General features: G+C 39.8%; 3 protein-coding genes across 3 annotated transcripts; all 3 read left to right on the top strand.

Annotated features, from left to right (window-relative positions):
- Positions 1–1,230: 1,230 nt before the first annotated feature.
- On the top strand, positions 1,231–9,712 carry nmt1 (N-myristoyltransferase 1). Its single transcript, XM_022739756.1, has 12 exons — positions 1,231–1,343; positions 4,180–4,285; positions 4,594–4,738; positions 4,834–4,952; positions 5,648–5,739; positions 5,913–6,029; positions 6,661–6,831; positions 6,929–7,037; positions 7,123–7,293; positions 7,419–7,583; positions 7,675–7,812; positions 8,161–9,712. The coding sequence occupies exons 1-12, from the start codon at positions 1,234–1,236 to the stop codon at positions 8,179–8,181; spliced, it is 1,464 nt and encodes a 487-aa protein (XP_022595477.1). The 5' UTR covers positions 1,231–1,233; the 3' UTR covers positions 8,182–9,712.
- A 1,375-nt stretch (positions 9,713–11,087) lies between these two features.
- retsat (retinol saturase) lies at positions 11,088–17,455 on the top strand. The gene is made up of 11 exons (XM_022739753.1): positions 11,088–11,304; positions 12,411–12,593; positions 12,844–13,085; positions 14,082–14,283; positions 14,371–14,568; positions 14,676–14,795; positions 15,309–15,447; positions 15,783–15,892; positions 16,025–16,194; positions 16,537–16,696; positions 16,799–17,455. Exons 1-11 carry the CDS (start codon positions 11,145–11,147, stop codon positions 16,945–16,947), a joined length of 1,833 nt encoding a protein of 610 aa, XP_022595474.1. The 5' UTR covers positions 11,088–11,144; the 3' UTR covers positions 16,948–17,455.
- An 873-nt stretch (positions 17,456–18,328) lies between these two features.
- LOC111217648 (cyclin-dependent kinase 6-like) lies at positions 18,329–22,378 on the top strand. The gene is made up of 7 exons (XM_022739609.1): positions 18,329–18,558; positions 19,838–19,970; positions 20,331–20,498; positions 20,721–20,830; positions 20,965–21,015; positions 21,302–21,434; positions 22,243–22,378. Exons 1-7 carry the CDS (start codon positions 18,329–18,331, stop codon positions 22,318–22,320), a joined length of 903 nt encoding a protein of 300 aa, XP_022595330.1. The 3' UTR covers positions 22,321–22,378.
- The last annotated feature ends 828 nt before the right edge of the window (positions 22,379–23,206 follow it).

The raw sequence follows: 23,206 nt of genomic DNA, 5'->3' as shown, positions 1-23,206 counted from the left end.
CATGTAGAGAAAGGCAAAAGCGATTAATTGTTTTAATCGTGAAGTCTATAGTTTTAAGTGTCAAAGGATAAATCTGGTAATACCCAACGATGAGTACTTTCTTTCTCGGCTCAAATTTCTTTGCTTCCTAAATGTGTCACAAATTTATGCTTCAATATTAAAAAAAAAACACCAAATAATTTCCAGAAACAAGTGAGCACTGTATTTTTTGTAACCCTTACTCAAACAGGATTTTATGTATATTGTTGGGGATTATTTCCAGTGGCAGATTAATACACATTCGGTGCTGTGGTGAGTAACTAGCAGCAGGACAGTGTCTACAGGATTGACTCAAACTAGTGTCTCTGAGTGACTGTGGCTCATTGATGTGTTTTTAATAGTTTTCTGGACAACAGGGCTCTATGACAGGAATGAGATAATATCAAATAGTCCACATTAATAAACATAGTCATCCATTACCTTCAGAGACGTCGATGTCTGCAGCAAAATGACGTTGTTTTTTTGTTTTGTTTTTTAGCATCCGATTTGAGCTTCTGATATTATCAGCTGGTTTGGAAACCTCATGGTTAAATTTAAGGCAGACATCTTCAGTCTGATTACAATTTTTGAGCAGACCAGCAGGATCCTACATGACCCCTCTATATGTGCTAATAAATTCTGGACAGAGGTATATTGTCCCCTTGTGTCAGCTCATTCAATATTAACATTCATTTGTCTCTCTATCAATTAAACTTATGGCAGGCTTTTCTTATTCATGCGTAATGACTGATCTATAAAGCTAAAATCAATGATTAATAAGATTTAGAGTTACTTTGAACTTTACCCTTTACAAACGCTGCCTTATTTATCAGCTCATATGAACATTATTATGACAGTGTTAATAGTGGACGTCGGTTTAAGCTGTAAGCCTACTCCATGCATATCCACACATCATGTGCTTCCTGTCAAAAACGTAACCGTTTTACCTTTAGGGCAAAATGCAGATCACATGATTCTAATCGAGTTTGTGTGGTTATGAGAGAAAAGAAGATCAGATCCAATAAATGTTAAACGTTTTATTATTGTATTGGGTTGTGGAGTTTAAAATTGAAACTTCAAACCCAAATCGTCCCCACTGCCTATGAGCATGTGTTTATTGTAACTACTAGAGAACAGTCGGAGACAGCGGTGAGCCAATAACACCGAGGCGGGTTTAAAGGCGTCGACAACACGCGGTGGTCGCTCACTTCCGGGATGAAGATGGCGGATGAGAATGAGACAGCACCGATGCCGGAGAAAGAAGATGTAGAGGACCATGGACACTGCAGCGACTGTGAAAATGAAGAGCACCACTTTGACGACGGGTAAGAAGACAAGCTCAGTGCCACGGTGGTGTAAATTGTGTCACGCCGCTACACACGTCTGCAAAGCGAGTGCAAAGTAAAGCCTCGGCGAGCGATAGGGAATAGACAGCCATCGATGGGAGGAAGATGTCCCGCCCACTTGCTTTCACCCTATTGGCTAGAAACGGCGTTCGCTTGTCAATTCTTTGTTATGATTGGCTGATAGTGCATTCTGTTTCTCATATGGGCAGGCTTTAGCGGCGCTTTGCATTAGCCCCGGATAGCAAGGCGTAGAATTGGGGGTAGAAAAAACCAAACAGCAGTTCATAGCTAGCGCTATCATTAAGCCAAACATTTCCTCTCATTTTTACATCTTATAAATAAGTCCAATCTGTTTATTAAGTTGACAGTTCGTGATATTGCCCGCACGCCGTTGGTGACTGCCTGAAACTGATGCAATTCATGGCTGACATTTAGCTAACGAGTTAGCTTGCATGCTAACATAGCTGTCAAACCCCTATTGTCTGCGCGTGGATTTCGGTGGAGGCTTAAGCCAAATCAAAAGTGAAACAAGCAAAACCTGGATGTTGTTACACATGCATCTTGGTAAAGGCATATATCTGGACTGGTCTGGGTAACCCAGGAGTCTGGGGACCGATTTAATTCCCAATTGAATCACAGAAATATGACGGATCTTAAAGCAGCCTAGCTGTGAATAGCTCTTACTGAAAACAGGCTTTAATGAAAATCCTGCCTCGCTTGGCACTGGCTTCTGTTAATGTTTACCAAGCGGTGGCACACATGAAAGGAGTCCAAGCTTGCAAATATTAAGGCGTGTCCTGCTCACGGCAAGTGCTTTTGCAGTTTATTGGAGTAAATGAAGAGAGAGGGTGCTGCTACATAGCAGAAGTACAGAACCTTTTTCGGATCCTGACCTCTGAAAAGAAAAGTAAAAGCAAGTGCCAGGATCACTAATATGCAAACCTATATTGATACTATTTTTTGTTAATAGCAGCTAATGAGTGATGTAAGGGGGATAAAGATGTCACGATTTTTAAAGTGGATGCATTATTTATAGGATACTTCTGAATATATTTGAATTATCACTGAATAATTTGCAAATCATGGCTCATTTCTGTTTACTGTTCTGTTAATTATACATGCATGTTTAGACACAAGATAACAAATGCTCATGTGAAATCTGACTTTAAAAGCTGCACACACACATTTAACAGCAGCAGATATGCAAATATTGCAGCACCAAAAAAGAGTATTCTTATGTCCATGATGTGATCTAACATGCGCTTAACATTTTTTTTTTTTTTTTTTTTAAAGATATATTTGATATAGTCATGATACTCAAAACAAGACTTTGTGTTGGCAGTATGAATACTTTCATGATTGTTCCACACAACCCTAAGTGTTAGAGGGTTAGTGTTCAGTATAAGAAAAAAAGCAAAAAACAATAATTTTGTATAACAGAAATATATATTTTTCTCCCCGATGCGCTGCTGCTGCTGTAAGGTGAAATTGATTACCCTTTTTTTATTAACTCAAGTGAAGCAAATGTGTGTTTCACTGGCACTGTTTTCCAGCAACACATGTTATTCCCCTGCACCTAACTCATACACATACAGAAACAAAGGATAGTCCTGGCTGTTAACTGGTTCACTCTGTTGACATGGAAGCCTGTGGAACAAACTATTGAATGTTTTGTTGTCCATTGTCCCAGTCCCTCACTGACCTCTTGTACGCACATATGTACATGCACGTAGATACCACACACACTCTTCTTCCTGAGGTCATGTGATTCACCATCTGTGCTGGTGTTACAATTACAGGCCAGTGCTTGGCTTCTCTCCTCTCTTGGACACTAATGAGATTATCCTCTGTAAGTATGCAGTCTTTCTTAGGCCAGAAGACGGGGTAGATGGGTGGGGGGCTGTGGCTGCTCAGGTTGGAATGATCAGAGCAGAAGGTTATGACACACATGCTATGGGAGGGGGGTTGCCCGGAGCTTGGGCTACCTGATTTTGTACTGTCCTGTATCCCTCTGCATCTGGTTTTTCAGCACAAACAGCTGATACAGGTGACAGGTGTCCTCCTGCTTTTTTGTGACTTTATGTTGCACTTTTTCTTGTTGTTAGACCACTGTAGTTGTGTCTTTACTCGGTCAAGGTAGACAAACAACTGGGTTTGCCTGTCATCGAGAGATGCTTCTCAAACTAACCATACATTAACCTTTCACAACTAAACAGCCACTTTGTTGGCCACTACTAAAACATGGAAATGGTGGTGGAAATGAATAACAATGAGAATAACTTTCATCTTTTAGGACCAAGGATTTATTTGTGTAGAGCTGGAAAGATAAGTTGAGGTACAGAAAATTAATCAACCACTCTTTTGATAACTGATTAATGGGTTTGCTGTTTGTTTTAATGAGATGGAGAATTTGATAATGGGTTACGTTTTGGATCGTTGGTCAACCAAAACGAGGTATTTGAAGACATCAGCTTGCATCCTGGGAAACTGTGTGTTAACATTTAGTTGGCCAAGTGATTAATTGAAAAATGATTGAAAATGTTGTCAGTAAACTGCTCATAGGTTTTCTGTCTTTACCTGGCCAGTTTAGAATTGCTGTATTTATCTTTTTTCCAGTGTCCTCATCTGGGATAACATAATTCATTTTAAATGTTTTTAATATTTAGAAATGAACTGAAAAGATGAGTGTATGTATAGTATTTCAGTACGAAAGGGTGTATGATGCAGCTTTAATCATCCTGGGTATTGTAAGTGTATGCCAGGTAGAGATTTAAAAAAAAACAAAAAAAAAAACACTGTTTGTGTCCTGTTTCAGTGACAGGGGTCTGGCTGACGACACTGGCGCCAAGAAAAAGAAAAAGAAGCAGAAAAAGAAGAAGAAATCTGGTGCCACAGAAGCAGCTCAGGACACCCTTGCCAAGGCATGAATTCTGTGAATTTTGAAGCAATACATTTTAGTTTAAAGGTGCTAAAGAATAGAAAAAACAGTGTAGTGAAAACGTTCTGTTGTGAACTGCAGAATATAGAGATACTACACTAACTCACAGTGCAGTAGATTGCATTTTACATCCACATCATTAAACATCTTCACCCTTACAACTCACACCAAAACAGTTTGTATAGAAAGTAATTATTTATTTGCTGAATTGACCCCTGGAACAGTGTGCCTGTTTTTTGCTTTATACATCTGTTTTGTTGTTGCTCTAACTCCTCTTTACTTTCCCAACAGGTGAATTCATTGCCAGCTGATAAGCTACAGGAGATCCAAAAGGCCATCGAACTGTTCTCTGTAGGCCAAGGCCCTGCCAAAACCATGGAGGAGGCAAGTCGAAGGAGTTACCAGTTCTGGGACACGCAGCCTGTGCCCAAGCTAGGTATGACATCTGACATTTCTTCCCACAATCAAGTGACTGGTATGTATCCAGGTTTCTGTGCTTCATTTCAGAAACTTTATTTTGTTTTCCTTCAGGGGAGACGGTGACATCACACGGCTCCATTGAACCCGACAAAGGCAACATTCGAGAGGAGCCCTACAGCCTCCCACAGGGCTTCAGCTGGGACACCCTCGACCTGGGGAGCGCTGCTGTGGTAAGAAAGTGTATAAACGCACACACACTTGATGCAGGGATGCACATGAGGAATTAATCTGTAGGTGAATATTTCCTGGACTGTCTGCGCTTTTTGCTTCATTTTGTTAGAAAACGAATTTATTTTCATTAAAGTGCCAATCTGAGTGTGTCCTTCATTGACAGTTGTGGGAAGTTTATGAATGCTTACAAAAAATGGGTGCACGAGTGGTGTTGAAAACTAAAGCTGACACTTGTAACCTTGAATTGTAGATGAAAACTATAATCTAAGAAAGCAAAGGTGAAGCTCAGGTACACAAAAACAAACTAATTGCCTCTTTTTGTCAAAAATTGGTGAGATTCTTTATACCAAGAGGGTAAGATACAAAATGTACAATAATCTTTTTCATTTACAGGTTTGGCTTTGAATCTTAAGTGGTTTGTATTGCTTTAAAATAATTTCCCCAGAAGTGATGCAGAAATGGTTGGATTGACAGAGTTTTAGTATGTGTCTTAAATTTATAACATATGGTCATATTCACATAGACTTCAGATAATGATACTGAAAGGTTGTTTACTGTTTGGGAAACGTTTGCTTTTGGTATCATTTTAAGAACTTTCTTATTCAGTGTGTTTTCTGATTGTGGTTTTATCACAGTGCTCTGCCATTTTCATAAAGGTCGTGACTCTGTTGAATTCTGTCTTCCCTGAAATCAGCTCAAGGAGCTTTACACCCTTCTCAACGAGAACTATGTGGAAGATGATGACAACATGTTCAGATTTGACTACTCCCCCGAGTTCCTGCTCTGGTAATTCTTCAAATCTGTAATTTTTCCATTTTTACACCCAACAACGATCTTAAATGTTCAATGTTATGTGGAATGTGCGACAGTTAACCCTATGCTTTCTGGCATTTTTAAATAATAAGGGACTTGGTAGATCAATCTGTTGCATTCAACTCACTGACTTCTCTCTCTTTCAGGGCCCTGCGCCCCCCTGGCTGGTTGCCCCAGTGGCATTGTGGAGTGAGGGTGAACTCCAACCAGAAGCTGGTGGGCTTTATCAGTGCCATTCCTGCCACCATCCGCATCTATGACATGTAAGTGAACACAACGGTGTAGAATGAAAACTTAAAAACCTCAATACGGAGGGAAATTTCCAGTTTACATCTCATGCTGCGTGAAACAAAGAAGTGATGAAGGATTAACTTCCTTTTTTTCTCTCACATCAGATCTACATAAATATTATTTTTGATCTGAAAAGACTGTATGCAGAAGAAGTTATGTACAATATAAAGTCTTAAAATTCATACTGAAATTACAGTACAGGTAGAATCATGTTCCTTTCTATTCATTGCCTTTATTGTCATTGCAGTGTACAATGAAATTGCGTCTCCAGTGGTACATGCAGTAATACATACAGTAAACATAACTGCATACAGTGACAAAACTACACATTACAATTGTGTAAATAAATAAAATCAAACGATAAACAGTATAAAAGCAGAGTGAGTCCATGAAGTCAGTTATTATTGCACATGATAACTCAGTCATGTCACAATCTTGATTTAAATTGTAGGTGCAATATGTGATAATTAGTCACTTTAATGTAAATGGTGTTTAGTACAATAATGCAAATGCTTTTTTTTTTTTTTTTTTTTATTCATTGACATTATTCTGATGAGAGTTTGTTGCAGACTTGCTCATATAATTGTTCGTCTTGTGTTTTAGAGAAAAGAAAATGGTTGAGATCAATTTCCTCTGTGTCCACAAGAAGCTTCGCTCCAAACGAGTTGCTCCGGTTCTGATCAGAGAGATCACCAGACGGGTCAACCTGCAGGGCATCTTTCAGGCGGTGTACACTGCTGGAGTGGTACTGCCCAAACCTGTGGGCACATGCAGGTGGGTCAGACAGAGAAACTTCTTTTGTTTCTTTTCTTTTTTTTTTTTCTTTACACAGTGTCATTTAGTAGATGCTTAATTATATTTCTTCGTTCAGGTACTGGCATCGTTCTTTGAACCCACGCAAACTAATCGAAGTGAAGTTCTCCCACCTGAGCAGGAACATGACTATGCAGCGCACCATGAAGTTGTACCGTCTGCCTGAGGTTGGTGAAAACACTGACACACTGACAATAAATCTGTGAGACTGCAGCATGGCTTTATTCTCCTACTCCAAATCTTCTCCTTCAGGCCCCGAAGACTCCGGGTCTGCGGCCGATGACCAAGAAGGATGTGCCAGTGGTGCATCGCCTCCTCCGTGAGTACCTGAGCCAGTTCAACCTTGTGCCCGCCATGAACCAGGAAGAGGTGGCGCACTGGCTGCTGCCCCGGGAGAACATTATCGACACTTACCTGGTGGAGGTAAAAATAAAAAAATATACATATATATACCTGAGAATATTTAAATGATTCTGTTTTTAACACAGTCCTGCTGCCGTGTTGTACACCAGTAGCTTTTATAAAAGTGTGTGTTCTGTTTCTGACAGAATGATGGCAAGGTGACGGATTTCCTGAGTTTCTACACACTGCCCTCTACCATCATGAACCACCCTGTGCATCGCAGTCTAAAAGCAGCGTACTCCTTCTACAATGTGCACACCACCACCCCCATGCTCGACCTGATGTCTGATGCCCTCATTCTGGCCAAATCGGTGTGTTCCTCTTCAACCCACGCTTCCTTGTTCTGTTCAATGTTTATCCTCAGGGAACTAATGAGGCTTTTCTTCTCATCTCTTCATCCAGAAAGGGTTTGACGTCTTCAATGCACTGGATCTAATGGAAAACAAGACTTTCTTGGAGAAGCTTAAGTTTGGCATCGGTGATGGGAATCTACAGTATTATCTGTACAATTGGAAGTGTCCCAGCATGGGGTCAGAAAAGGTACAAAATTTTAAAAATTTTAATTTCCTCAAAAACAATGGATTGTTAATGCAGGAGGCTGTTCAGTCTGTTCTTTGTAGAGTTGCAGTCAGCACCATCAGACCTGTCTGACTAATTATATATATATTTTATTATTTTTTTTTTTTTTAATTTAATATAAATAATTCTAGGCCACTTTGTCCCTCCATCATACTTTCATCCTTTCACTGGTTTGACCATGAAAGATATTAAATTGCATCCTTTATTATAAAGTCTTCAGTTTATCTTTGCGAACCCTGCAGAACCAACTGTACCCTAAGGTTTCCAACAACACTGCTTTCCTAACGGCTCCAATGTCTTCTTTCTCAGGTTGGGTTGGTGCTGCAGTGACATCCCTTTACGCCATAAACAAGTGTCACCCACAGGCCAGGAGAGCTCACCATCGCACTGACCACCTGACAGATGGACTGATGTGACTTCCTGCTTCAGGAAAGGAAAACCCACCGCCCATTTTTACTTTTTGACCTTTTGAACTTTGACCTGCACTACCGCTGCCAGGCAGGGAGGCGGGGGGAGTCTTCAGCTCTTCCTCCTCCCTCGATCACATGGACCTTAAGCCATTGTAGTTACCATCGCAAACAACTGTATTACATCTGAGAGCTGTCTTGATTGTACCAAACACACATACACACAAGAACAGTTTGCACAGATTACTTTATACCAAACACTCACTGTTGGCATACCTACAAATCGTACAATACTTGTAAATAATATCAACCATAACTGCGGATTGTGCCCTAACACATACAGACTAGAACCTACAGTTTTATTTTATTCCTAAATGTTGGAAGTGCTTTTTGCAATTCAAATAAATTTGTCATCCTTAAGTTTTAGAGATAAAAAAAACGATCAAAAAATATTTTAAAGACGTAAAGGCTCAAAAAGATGAGGTAATAAATACCAAAAGTGGACACCAGATAAGGGCTTCTGTTACGATTTCTCTTGTCATGCCTGACCTTCTGTCTCTTTTTATTTTTCTCATCAAACCCTCTGTTCTACCAGTCATCACGGAGATGTTTCAGCACTGCTTAAAGAAGAAATATCATCTTCTGGAGGTCTTCTCATCTGTATTAACTTTCATTAACCTCCTCCCCGGCTTACTGCACTAACAGAAGACGCAGAAAGAGAAACGGACTGATGATAATGGACCAGCTCAGTTAGAGGAGGAAAAAAAATCAGTCATTTTGGACGAGGGTGGACTGCCACGGAGAAGTTGAAGGCATTCCGACGAGGTTTACTCAACACATTTATCAGCAGGAATCAGATTTGTGATGCCACCTCTTGATTTATTGATGGAATTTTTTGGAACTCATTATGCAGATTTTGCTTGGGGAGGGGGGTGGGGTGTGTCTCTTAGGAAGTCTTAAAAATAAATAAAAATAATAATATAGTAAAATACAACAAATACACCCACACAAAAAACTGGCAAGTTTACATGCACATAGCTGGCACTGTCAGGCTCTTTGCTGTATAAAGTTTGTCTCATGTAATGAAACAACATCTCTAACATGCCATTTACTGGGCTAAATTCAGTAAGTGACAACAAACATGCAATTTTATTAACAGACATGAAATATGAGCCTCACATATCACCTCATACAGCAGATGGAGCCCTATGCTGATCTCGCAGTTCACATCAGTTTAAGGTGTGTGAGGTTTCAGGGCGGATGTTAAGGCTGCGCCCATGAACAGCAGTGATGATGACGACTGGGGAGATGCCCCCTCTTCAAGTGTTTCTTATGTAAGCTGTTGGTTCTATTTGCAAACAGATGTAAAAAATAGATAGATAAATCATGGGTCTCATGGTGTTGCAGGAAACGAATGTGAAGATGCAGGTGATTTTTTTTGTTGTTTTTTTTTTTTTTTTTTTTTTTTTTGGAGCAAAAAAATAAAATCTAGTTGCTGTGATGTTTTTGTGTGCTTTGTTTGAGTTTCACTCCTCACACTAAGGGCAAATGGTTAAAAGAAAAAAATACTTTTCGATGTGACAAGTGATACTTTGTGCTCCTGTTTAACTTGAACTTTTTGTTGACTATTTAAGAACAAATCATCAACTGACGAGATTTTTATCAGATGCATCTCATTCCAACAGCTCTTATCAGATGCAGGGTTTAAAGACACAAATACACAACGATCACTTACTGCTGGTTGTGTATGTATACGTGCAGTACTGCAGTTTTAAGCACTTTTATGCATCATGCAACACCATCAGGGAAGCATGTGATTGGTCCCGAATGACCCCAAACATACAGCCAGAGTCGCAAAGAACTATCTTCAGTGACAAGAAGAACACAAGGAGTCCTGCAACACACGGTCTGGCCCCCAAAGAGTCCTCATGCCAACATCATGGAGTCAGTGTGAGATCACATGAAGAGACAGAAGACACCGAGACAGCCTATATCCACAGAAGAGTTCTCCAAGATGCTTGGAACAACCTACCTGCCAAGTACCATGAAAAACTATTTTGATTCAAGTTTTTTTTTTTTTTTACTGCACTTTTAAGTTAATTGAAAACCAAAACCTCTGCATTGTACTGTATGTGCTACCACCATTACTACTAACAGTAATAACATTAAACTTTATACAACACTTTTCCAAAGAAAGTGACAGGTGCTTTATACATGGATGAATCATGATAAAAAACATTTCAGCTTTAATTTGGCAAAATTATACATTTTAAAAGTATAAGAAACGGAGTAGAATAAAATAAAACAAAAACAAAAGAACAGAGAAGATGTGCAAGATTTGGATGAACTTTAAACCTCAGATAGTAGAAGTAGTAATAATTATTAGTCAAGTCAACTTTATTTCTAGAGCACATTTAAACACAGCTTGAACGAAACCAAAGTGCTGTACAAAGGATAAGATAAATAAAAGCAAGTAAAGTAAATGTGTGCAGTACATAAACACAAAGAGAGCAGGTAAGTACACTCTATTTAGAGACATATAAATACAGTATACTAACAAACAAGAAAACAAGAAGAAGCAAATACTCAGAATGACTGTATATGAACATGACAATGGACTAGAAGGTTAGTGAACTAAAAATGCCAGTGAATAAAAAGTATTATTGTTTATCAATATATCAATTATTTTATTATTATTTTCAACAATCTGTTTTTTCTCTTTTTTTAAACGAGGCGTTGATTGGTCAAAATTGTCAGTCGCATAGCAAATGAAGCTCTGATTGGTCGGCGTCATCCACTGTCAGTCACTTTGGCGGAACTTATTGCGGAAGAGAACAGTCCGTGAGCGGAGTGGTCAGATTGACAACTGCCCGGTATTCTGCCACAATGTGGATCAGTGTAGCGATAATTTGTGTCGCTTTGGTCGCATTTATATTAAAATATGTCTTCAGTAGCTCCGGACCCAACCCCTTCGAGACGGACAGTCGTGAACCGTTGAAAAAGATGGTTCACGACAGGAAAGAGAAAAATAAAGTGTTGAAGCAAGGTGAGTTAAATGACAAAGGTCGTCATATATGATGTTACATTAACTTTTTAGATGTAAGAAATAAACTAAAATCGATGGAAATGATAGTTTGTCGAGTTTTCTGAGTCTGAAGAGGATTTCTCCACCTTTAAAGTAAAATATTGGCTCATTATTACCTAATACTGTGGAGCAGTCAGTGAAGAATGTGGCTGCAGGCGAACTTCCACTTTGTACAGTATGGTTCCGTACAGTCATGTCTTGCATAATGTTTGGTGGGGGCTAAAGACAAAGCTAACTTTGTCAATGCTGCTGTTGATGCACTGAAATCGACTTGCGTTAAAGATATCGCCTTCGTTTCGTATGTTTTATTTTTCTCTTCAAGTATAAAGTGCTCTCAGATGCTGTACTTTAAAATAAACTGCTAAATTAATTAATCTTCAACTATTTTTTATAATCAAGCAAAATCCAAGCAAAAATAGTAAACATGATCTGATTCTAGCTTTCTAGATGTCTTTCTTTTCTCTGTTTTACATCACGTGAATTAGATAAATTTGAGTTTTGGGTAGTTGTTCACATGAAATAAGTAATATAGAAGATGTCATGATTGCCTCTGAAAAATTGTAAGGCACATTATTCAAAAAATTCTTTTAGATTTATCAATAATGAAAATAATAACTTGTTCCATGCACTTCTCCATCCAAACACATCTTTAAAAATACATTTAATCAAATCTATGGGTCTATCGGTCATAAGATATTGACACAAACACAAACATTCTGATTAAGAGGTAGTAATCTAAGGCTATCAAAAAGTGTCATTGTTAGTTGACTGATTATTATCAACCAGTTAATCTTAAATATCAAAATGGCAAAGCCAATCAGAAATTCCTTCCTGCCACATTTACTGTATGTTTGACCAGCAGTCCCAAATCCTAAAGGTATTCACTTTACAAAGATATTAAATGGAGTAAATTAAGTCAATTCTCTTATTTGTGAAGATGAAACCAAATAATGTTGGTCAAATTTTCATATATGCGTTTTATTTGTGGACCTACAAGATTAACTGTTGTTGTGCCCTTTGTGCCACAGCCATGCTGATGTTTGAATGTACTGTCGCCTCTTCTTTAGGTTTTGTGGCCAGTAAAGTCCCTGACAACCTGGATGCCATCATCATCGGCAGCGGGATCGGTGGGCTCGGACTCGCAGTGCTGCTGGCCAAAGTTGGAAAGAAAGTCCTGGTTCTGGAGCAGCATGATCGGGCCGGGGGATGCTGTCACACATTCACTGAGAAGGGCTTTGAGTTTGATGTTGGTGAGAAAGATGGCTCTTGTCTCTCTTCAGTATTTTTCTTTTAGATTTCATAAATATGTCACATCTAAAATTAAGAAAATGCTGGTGCTGACAGGCTCTGAAATACACATCTTTACTTCCCGGAACTACTTTATTCTCACTAAGTAAAAGCAGTGAAAATCTGTCTCAGTTAAAGTGAGAGTTGAACGTCCTGCTCTGTGATAACATAAAACCCTGATTTGTCCACTTATTTTCCTCCTTCCTTCCTCAGGAATCCACTACATCGGGGACCTGCTGGAACACAAGCCGTTCCGCTGCATGCTGGACCAGATGACCAACGGACAGCTGCAGTGGGAACCTCTAGAGAATCCATTTGACCACGTAGTTCTGGGACCTCCAGAAAACCGCCGCCAGTATCCCATCTACAGCGGCAGGACCCGCTTCCCTGAGGAGCTGAAGAAGTGTTTCCCCGGAGAGGAGAAGGCCATCGACGAGTACATAAATCTGGCAAAGGTGGGATTTTTTTTGCTTCACATACTGAGCTAAAAAATTTCAGCTTCAATACAAAAACTTGTAATGACTTTTAAATAAACCCATACTGTAAGTAAAGAGTTACTGGAATACCTTGAAGATGTGTCAACTAAGACATTTTTTAGTAAAATTATTTTAATATCTTAACTTATTTTCTTATGGGACCTTTACTTTACTTATTTTTATGTGCAAATGCCTTTTCTCCCACTGAGCTGTGTGTTAAAAACTGCACTTTAGCACATAGGGGCTTCATCATCCAGATTTCTGTTGATGTTGTCACTGATAATTCCTCAAGGGCGCAAGGGTTTGTAAGTCAAAGGTGACTGCGTAACTGGCAAGGTCTCTTATTAGCTGATATACAGTATTGCATAATTTTAATCTGATAGAGTTGCATCAGTGTTGTGCTTTGACACATAGATAAGATACAGATGCTACTTTCTTCACCTGTGTGGTGTCAGTTTAGTGCATCTATAAATTATAAATGTCAGTTTATCATTTATTTCTTTGTAATTGCGCAGATAAGTTTGTAAGAATGAACTAGTTGATGCAAAATTAGAAATGGAGAAATTAATTAACAAAGATGACAGGTGAGTAAATATGATATTAACATTTCTTTTTTTTTTTTTGCACGTTTTTGTGTGCATAGTTTCAATCCACAGGGATTTTTCTATGCTTCCTTTTATCTGCTTGTCCGTTCTCCTGTGAAAGGTGCATCCTCACTCAGGCAGTGTTCAGTTTTATATTTCCATACTGTAACCAAAATAATATTTAACATATGAATGAATAGTGCATGTATTCAGTGTTAATTTATAAATGGTAGAACGGCCATTTAAACTTCCTCAGAAGTGCATCTGACACCATATTTATGCACAAAACAGCAGTGTCTACTTTGGGAAATATAATTAGGCTCATTATGGAAACAGGACTGCTTTGATTACACTCATGGGTCTCAAGTGTATTTGTGTGTTTTGTCTCCAGAAAGCCGGACGGGGCATTTGGTTACTTGCTGTGCTGAAGCTCTGCCCCGTCCCTCTGGCTAAGTTCCTGGTCTACAGCGGCCTGGCCAAACGTCTGTCCTTCTTTTTCAAAATGGCCTCCCGCAGCCTGACAGAAGTGGTCAATGAACTGACAGAGAACAAAGACCTAAGAGCTGTTTTCGCCTACATCTTTGGCACCTACGGTAGGACAGGTGACAGATCTGTTGGCGTGGTATGGTCGACTGTCGGCTCTGCAGCTCATAGTTTTCCTTTCCTTCTCTGATCTGCAGGTAACATGCCAAAAGATTCCAGTTTTTCTATGCACAGCTTGCTGGTCACTCACTACCTGAATGGTGCCTGGTATCCTAAAGGTGGAGCCAGTGAAATTGCCTACCACATGATCCCCATCATTGAGAAGGCTGGTGGTGCTGTTCTAGTTCGAGCCCCAGTCAACAGAATCTTGTTCAATGATGCCAAGGAAGCCTATGGTGGGTGTGATTCCTGTGTTTGACTTTATCACAGCACTCAGCCACAGCATGCAGCTCCTACAGAGACAAGATTCACTGAATTTGGTTGTTTGTTTCCATGGTTTCAGGTGTGAGTGTCATGAAAGGTCAGGAGGAAATCCATATCCATGCCCCCATGGTCATCTCCAACGCCGGCATCTTCAACACCTACCAGAAGCTGCTGCCCAAGGAGCTCCAGGCCATGCCAGGTCAGGAAGGAATTAGTGCTGCATCATTATTTTAATCCTTTTTTTTTTTTTTTTTTTAAACAATTAATTTGCCGTTAAGGCTTAGTCCTAACCGCAGCGGCCCGGGTTTGAATCTGACCAGTGGCCCTTTGCTTCATGTCATCCCCTCTCTCTCTCCCCGACTTTCCTGTCTCCTGTGCGCTGTGCCTAATTTTGCCATTTGTTTGGTTTGCAGTGTGTAACGGATTTACAAAGTTTCTTCCTTTTGGATAGTAAAGGGTTCAAACAATAAACTGGATGCTGTTTGGTGTCTAGTGTATGTGTGTCTATGTATATTTCAACAGGTGTTGTCTGTTTATTCTCTAATCGATAGATTGATTGATCTTTTCAGCACTGGGGGGGGGGGGGGGGGGGGGGGTCATTATTTAATGTGGTTCAATACGTGAAACACATGTTAATACTTAATACATAAGAATATTTTTTAAAGTGTTTTTTTTTGCTAGTAAAGCTGGACTATATGTTTTTGCCTTGCAGCCATCCAGAAGCAGCTCAGCATGATGAAGAACGGCGAGGGTGGCCTGAGTGTGTTTCTGGGTCTCACTGGAACCAAGGAGGAGCTGGGCCTGAAAGCAGACAACTACTGGATCTTTACTGAGAACAACTTTGATGAACTGTATGTTGTATGGAATTTTGCATCAGTTGCTTTTTATAATTCCCTTGTGGAGATTGTAGCCAAAGTAAAAACTCACTGACTGTTCAAAGCTTCATGTAGAGTAACCGGTTAAATCCAGGTGGAAGATGTGAGTTCACTTTGCTCATAATGGAAAGGTTAAAGGTTACAGGTTTAGGTTCTTATTGTAAAAGCTAGTGCTGCATGCGTTTAGGAATGTACATCACTATTAGTAATTTTTGTATTTTAATTGAAGATATTTGAAATATTTTGTCTGATTCAGCTATTTATGTGTCTGTGTGGATTTACCAAATCCTATTATCTGTTTTTGTTTTCAGGGTGGAGAACTATCTGAATGGAGAGAGGGAGGAGTCTGCTAAAAATGTACCTCTGCTGTTCGTTGCCTCACCATCAGCTAAAGATCCAACCTGGGAGGAAAGATCACCAGGTACAGAGACAGGTCATGCATGAGTTTCAGTGAACAGGCCAGAATAACAGTCGTGTGTGTTGTCGTTTGTGTGCGCGCGTGTGTAGTGTTTTTTGAATTAAATCCAAAAGTCTTGTTTTCTCTTCACACCAGGCAAGTCCACCTTGAGTCTGGTCAGCTTTGCCAACTACGAGTGGTTTGGGGAGTGGAAGGACGGCAAAGTGTCGAACAGAGGCGCGGACTACAAAGAGCTGAAGCAGGCTTTCATCGACTCTATTCTGGAGGTGGTTATGGACGTCTTCCCTAAGATAACCAGGGACAAGGTAAAGACTCTGCTGTCTAACATGACAAATGAATCCATGTGTTGTGCTCTGTAACTTTGCTCATAGTGAACTAATCCAAACTGGAAAAGAAATCAGGTTTTTATTTTCAAAATAAAGCCTGCTTCTCCTTCTTGGCTTGTTATTGCTACTTTGTGCATATGCATAACGATGTACGGTGCCTGTATCTTCTCAGTGTTTACATGCTTTGGATATTGTAGTTTATCATGGAGGACTCAGATTATGTATGTAAATATATTCATCAAATTACATATTAATGACTTTAATATTAGATTTTGCGATTTTCATATTTTTTGAGACAGATTGACTTTGTGTTTTGTGTAGATTGAGTACATTGATGCTGGAACCCCCATCACAAACACACACTACATTGGAGCCCCCAAGGGTGAGATCTACGGAGCAGATCATGGCATCGCCCGGTTTAGCCCTGAACTCAACGCTACAGTGAGACCTCAGACTCCGCTGAAGAACCTCTATCTGACAGGTCAGTGACACAGCATGAGCTCACCCAGAAGTCGTCCACATTTCCTCACAGGACCATACACTGTGATCTAAATTTGGTGCATTCCATGCTTTTGTATTACAGGTCAGGATGTGTTTGTGTGTGGCTTTGCGGGCGCTCTCGCTGGAGCTCTCACCTGCGGTTCGGTCATTCTCAACCGCAACCTCCATCTGGATGCCATCGCCCTGGCAAAGAAAAGAAAATTCATGAATACCAAATTGAAAGGAGAATAACCCTCCCTGACTATATTCAGCTGAGTGACCGTTATATATACTGTAATTAACCAGTAGTTTGGTCTTAAAACAAACTCAGAACAAACTCGTGTGTAAGGAGGCTTCAAGTGCCGCAGCTCAAAGACTCCCAGATTTTATCTAACATAATGAATCATTAATTTCCACACAGACTCATATCAGAACTGAACTCTTCTACTACAGAAATTCATGTTTGACTACTTCAGTTTTGTTAAATTGTGAGTAATGCAAGAGGTGGGATGTTAAATGGCTGTTGAGCTTTCAGTCAACCTGCACTTATCAAACCTCATGCAAAAACCTTTCTAAATCATACACAATTTGTTGTGTATTTTTTATTTTTTATTTTTTTCTCAGGACTGCCTTTGCATTTAACGCTGCCTTATTTTGCCATTTGTTTGGTTTGCAGTGTGTAACAGATTTACAAAGGTTCTTCCTTTTGGATATTAAAGGGTACAAACAATAAATTGGGTGCTGTTTGGTGTCTAGTGTACTATGTACGTATATTTATCACAGTATCTCAACAGGTAAAAATATTTTTTCTTTTTGTATTGATTGATGATACACCCATTACATGTTGTCATAAAGGTAACAACACAATACAATGCCAACAATATAAGCAATAACCAAACATACTGTTTATTCTTACAAAGTGTTTAACTTTAAAAGATCATATCTAAAAATGTAAGACGCAGAATTACTTTGATATTAATGACTAAACTCAATATTTATAAGCTACTTTTTATGTAAAGTGAAATCCTGCATGCTTTTGTCCCTGGTAAATGCCTGGTAACCATCCACCTTCCTGACCGTAAACTTTTGTTTGTTTGTTTGTTTTTTTTGTTTCTGTGCACTGGGCTCAGTTAATGACACTTCTTGTCTGCACTTGAACGCAGCATGTGTTCACACTGACACTGACAGCTACAGGGAGCACGTGCAAGGCGAGTGGGCTCAGCAAAATGTGAATTTTGAGCTTTCTGATTAGTTGGCGAATAAAAGGGGTGTGATTTTCAAATCATTTTCTGACACTGGCGACAGTTATGCAGCGACATTTCCCTGCAGGCGGCGGCATGGAGGGGAAGGTGCTGTCTGCAGTCTGAGGTAAAGTAAAGATCAGATAAGACTGAAACTCAACTTGTTAACCGAATCAACAGTGTTATAACATGTGGTTTGTGTCTGTGCTCTGTGACAGGTGATAATTGCCTGCTAGCTAACCTGCAAACCTCAGTTTATTTAAAGCCTGGTTAGCTAGCTCACTCTGATTTTAACTCGGCAGCGGGTAAAAACGACACATTGAATTATTGACATGTTAAAATGGACATTTTTCTGTAAAGTTCAGGTTCATTTATCCTCAGTGTGGAAGACAATGGACGCCGGCACTAAGCCGCTGTGCTACGAGCTGCTGTCAGAAGTAGGCGAGGGCTCCTACAGTAAGGTGTATAAAGCCAGAGAGGTGGGGGAGAAACAGCGCCTCCTGGCGGTGAAGAAATTCAACATCCACGGAGACACTTCAGACTCCGGGATCCCCGCCTTTATGATCCGGGAGGTGGCGCTGCTGCGCAAGATGAAGTACTTCAATCATCCCAACATAGTCAAGTAGGTTTTATGTCCTCCTGCAAATGCATCAACTTTTTTGTTTTCATTAGACCATTTTTTATTTTTATTTTTTATTAATAATAAGGTAATAAAAATATCAGGGAATAGCAACAACAACTAAACACTAATAATAACAACAACAATAATAACATTGATGATAATAATATTAATAATAAGATTGATAATAATAATTACGCTAATAGGCAGGTGTGGCAGAATGGGAGAGACCCAAGCAGCACTAAGAGAAGAGTAGGAAATAAATGGTTCCCAAACCATTAACTGAAATCCCATATCTTTTCAACAATGTTGTTCATTAGATTAACGTCCACTCCAACATCTTGTTTTGGGCAAAGCAAGAACATATGTAGCAGTGAGGCTGGTGCCTGCTTACATCTTTCACATGTAGGGTTCATATCTGGTTTAATCTTTGCTGGTCTGACTTCAGTACAGTATATGTGTTGTTCTGATTTGAACTGAATGAGACTGTGATGGGTGCAGATGGAAGAAGAATGGATGAATGGACTCATCTTCAAACCTGTGGTCTAAGTCGACCTTCCAGTCCTTCCCGGCAGCATTAACAGGAGAAGGAGCAAGTCTTGCAATACAGTCATAAAGTGAAGACACAGCCCCCTTGCCGTTAGCATTCTTTTCTAGAAAGATGTCGAGTTGTGGAATTTGTGAAACATTGTTTCTGATGAAATCATGAATCTGAAAACATCTAAAAAGATGAATTCTACGGATGTTAAACTTTAGAGATAATTGGGAAAGCAAAATGTCCAGTCTGTCTGCGTGTCTTTAAATTCTCTTTTTAAACCAAAGCAAATTAATTAAAATGAAACACATTCCTTCTCTAAGCTGGAAAACAATTGTTTTTGTAATGTGGTGTTTGGTCTTTATCATACTTACTTTGTGCTCCTCCTTGTACGTTGCGTTTGAATTATATGTCAGCATTTATCATCTTAGAGAAGATAGATTATCCTTGGTTCAACATTCAACAACCAAAGCAACTAAAGCCTTAACACACTTTCTAGACTTATTCTACTTAAAGATGAAGAATTGTTATAATTATCTCACTTAAGCTTTTTTTTTGTATTCTACTTTAATGTATTGTATTCTCCAGGTTTCATAAGATCCTAGTTGGGCTTCTTGTGGGTGGGGGATCGGTCGGGGCGTCAGCAGTCTGTATGTGTTCTGTTTGGTTTTTGTGTTTCATTATTTTACTTTACACACACACAGTTGCACATCTTTTGTTTAATGTATTTTTTAATTAAAAATCCAGGCTGTTGGATGCATCTGTTGTACCAGTGGGCAGGAGCCTGGACCTCACTCTGGTGTTAGAGTACATTGACCAGGACCTGTCCACATACCTCTCCAAGGTTCCTGCTTCTGGATTGAGCCGTGACAGTATTAAGGTGTGAATGCATCACCTGACTTATCAAAGCGTTGCTGCATGTATTTAAGACAGAAATAAACACACACGCTTTTGCAGAGTCATATTAATTTATGTAACCCTAGAAAAAAGAGAATTTAATTGTCCCACCTCATGTTGACATTTGAAGCTTGTAGTCAAGCATCACCTTTAATGCACTAGTAAACAAATGAGCACATAGTTTGAGGTAGAGAGAAAGCAAATTCTGGCATTTTTCTGCAGTTTTTCAACTGGTCAATAAGTCATAACCTGTTCAGGCCAGTAGTGCAGACTTAAAAGGAGGCACTCCCTGAGTTTGGACACGGCTCTTTAGATAGAACAGGGCTGTTTTCTGTCTGTGCAGGATGTGATGCAGCAGCTGCTGCAAGGATTGGACTTCTTGCACACAAACATGGTGCTGCATCGTGACCTAAAACCAGAGAACGTCCTGGTCAGCAGCCGCGGAGAAGTGAAGATCGCAGACTTTGGGCTGGCACGCATCTACACCTTTAATATCGCTCTCACTCCAGGTGTAAGTGAAGCAGCAGTTCAGAATGAAAGAGACTTGTAAACTGTTCGTCAGACTGTTTAGTGTTACTGCATTAATTCTCTCTGGAGCCTGTTTTAACTTTATATAGCACCGTGCTGTGTCTGTTTTCTTAGCCTGCGGAGAGAAATGTTCTTTTATCACTTCCTCTAACCCCTGCCTGTGTGTTTTGATTTCTTCAGTTTCTCTTCATATCTTTCTGTTCAGGTGGTGACGCTGTGGTACAGAGCTCCCGAGGTGCTGCTGAACTCTGTTTACATGTCCTCAGTGGACATGTGGAGCGCTGGCTGCATCTTTGCAGAGCTCTTCCTCCTGAGGTAAGATGAGCTGAGTCTGTTTCTGGCTGGAGGAGATACTATATGAGTGTAATTCTGAAGTCAGAGGTAAAACATTCTGTATAGCTGCCAAAAAACAGATCAAGTTGTCGTATCACATTTGTTGTGTCCCGCAGACCGCTGTTTCAGGCGTACACAGAGGTGCAGCAGCTGCAGAAAATCTTTGAGTGAGTGTGTTTTTTATCTGTTTGTACCCGTGCTTAAGTCTTTTGTCTTGTTGAATTCAAAAAGGGATTCAACAACCATGGAAACTGAGCTATGACACTGCCTTCAGTGAAGTACCAGTAGTGCATGATGATCTGCAAGACATTTTTTACCTTTAATTGATTAAATAGATAAATAAACCCTAAAAGGTTCCATTTTTCTGGCATTTGATTTCACCTGTATAATGTCAAGAGTAGCTTTTATGTTTTGGTTTTCGCTGGTTAACATTTTTCGCTTCACGTTTGTCAGGGTTCTTGGTTTGCCCAGTGAGGAGGACTGGCCCAAGGACAGCCCAATCTCGTACTCAGTCAGCTGGGGACCGAAGGTTTCCTGCACCAAGCTGCTGCACAACCTGGGCCAGGACGAGAATGACCTACTAGCTGTGAGCAGATCCCTGTTTCTGTTTTCATCAAATGTTTCTGTTTCACACCTGGAGTTACACTCAAAGAGACAGGCTGACCTTCTTGGAACAGAATTGTTGTTTAGCGTGTTAGCATGTTATGTACAGCCACAGATGATAGAGATTTGATTACTTTGCAGGTATTTTGTTGTAAACCAATATAGCCTAGAGGAGAAACTGAAGTTTCGACCTGATGGTGGCAGAAAATGAAAGGTCAGAGGATCAGCTAAGTTATTTCAGTTCATCCTGAGGGGAGATGTAAATATCTCACGTCAGCTCATCCAGCAGCCGACAAAATTATTTGACCACAAAAAAAAAAAAAAGTTCAACTCATGGTGGCGCTAGAGATAAAGTCGGGGCATCGCCAAAGTCAGGGGGGAGCCATCCTTTGGGATTCATGTATGTCAACGCAAAATTTCATAGTTATCCATCCAACAGTTGCTGAGACATTTCAGTCTGCACTGCAGTGTGGACTGACCACTGCTGCTGTCCCTGGATGCTGCTAGTGAGGCTAAAAATAACAAACATTTGCTTCCAGCTTCATGAATCTAAAGGGTCGCTTGCTTTCCTGCATTCATAGCACTGTCAATACAAGCTTTTGTTGTGTTTATAGCTGCAGGTTGAAGACGTCAGTTTGGTCACTTGTTTTGAGCCTTATTTCATTCATGATTAACTGTTTATTCAGTTCACTGACATGAGTTTAGAAAAAGGCTCATAGTGGCAGCACAGAGACCACAAACTCTACTTTTCTCCAAGCTGTTTATAAGGTGCAATGTTTCCTTACCTGCAGAAATGTTTGGCATTCAGACCAAGCAGCCGCATCTCCGCTGCCAAAGCCCTGGCTCATCCTTTCTTTATGAAGCACTGAAGATTTCAGTCGGAGGATGAGTTGAAATGAAGAAAACCTCAGCTCCTGCTACTCGGAGACTCCCTGCTCTGACTGTCCCTGTGCCCTAAGATCCATCAGAGCACGGGCTGTCTACTGGCATCATGAGGACATTTTGAACTTCAGTACAGGAAATAAAAAAACACATGCCTGACCGGTAGGGAATGAATCTTATGGTACAAAAATATCCAGTAAACACTTTTATGACAACAGCCATTTATATCAACACATATAATTTGATACAATTGTACAATTTGAATATTGCTGCGTAACGGTTTTATTTCTGAGTTACTGTAAATTTGTCCACAAGCAATTTGAGAGGACGATGGTTATTCCCATAACGATAGTGCTACTTTGTTCTTGTTGAATGTTACTAATAAAAATAGGGATTTTGTTTCTCTGTAAACAACTGACAACACTATTATGAGCACCTTTACGTTGATGAGTTAGTTTGTTCCACACTTGTATACATTGGAGGAAATGAAGTCCTTTTTATTTTAGTTATGTTTGTGAAGATATTTATGGTGTAATGACTGGAATAGATTACACCTGTATTTATGTTTGTAGTGACACATTGTACATTTTTTTTCCCACAAGTTACACTGTTCATTCAAGAAAGCTTTTCCATAAATAATTGTCTCACTGATCAATCTCTGCATTTCAATCTAACATGATTGGTCTTGTAATTTCACAGTTTGAACAGATGGGGGCAGTGCTGAAACATTTCCTACAGCAGGAGAGGATCCTGACAGAATTCACTGAAAGACACAGCAACATAGTAAAACAATGGATGAACAATGGTTGAAGCTGTTTTAATTAGAGGCCTCCACACTGAAAGGGTCAGTTCCACCCCATTACAAAAACTAAA

Source organism: Seriola dumerili, unplaced genomic scaffold (genome assembly GCF_002260705.1).
Source record: "Seriola dumerili isolate Sdu_G_001 unplaced genomic scaffold, Sdu_1.0 BDQW01000044.1, whole genome shotgun sequence".
NCBI classification, from domain to species: domain Eukaryota; kingdom Metazoa; phylum Chordata; class Actinopteri; order Carangiformes; family Carangidae; genus Seriola; species Seriola dumerili.
This window is presented reverse-complemented; position numbering and strand designations above follow the sequence as displayed.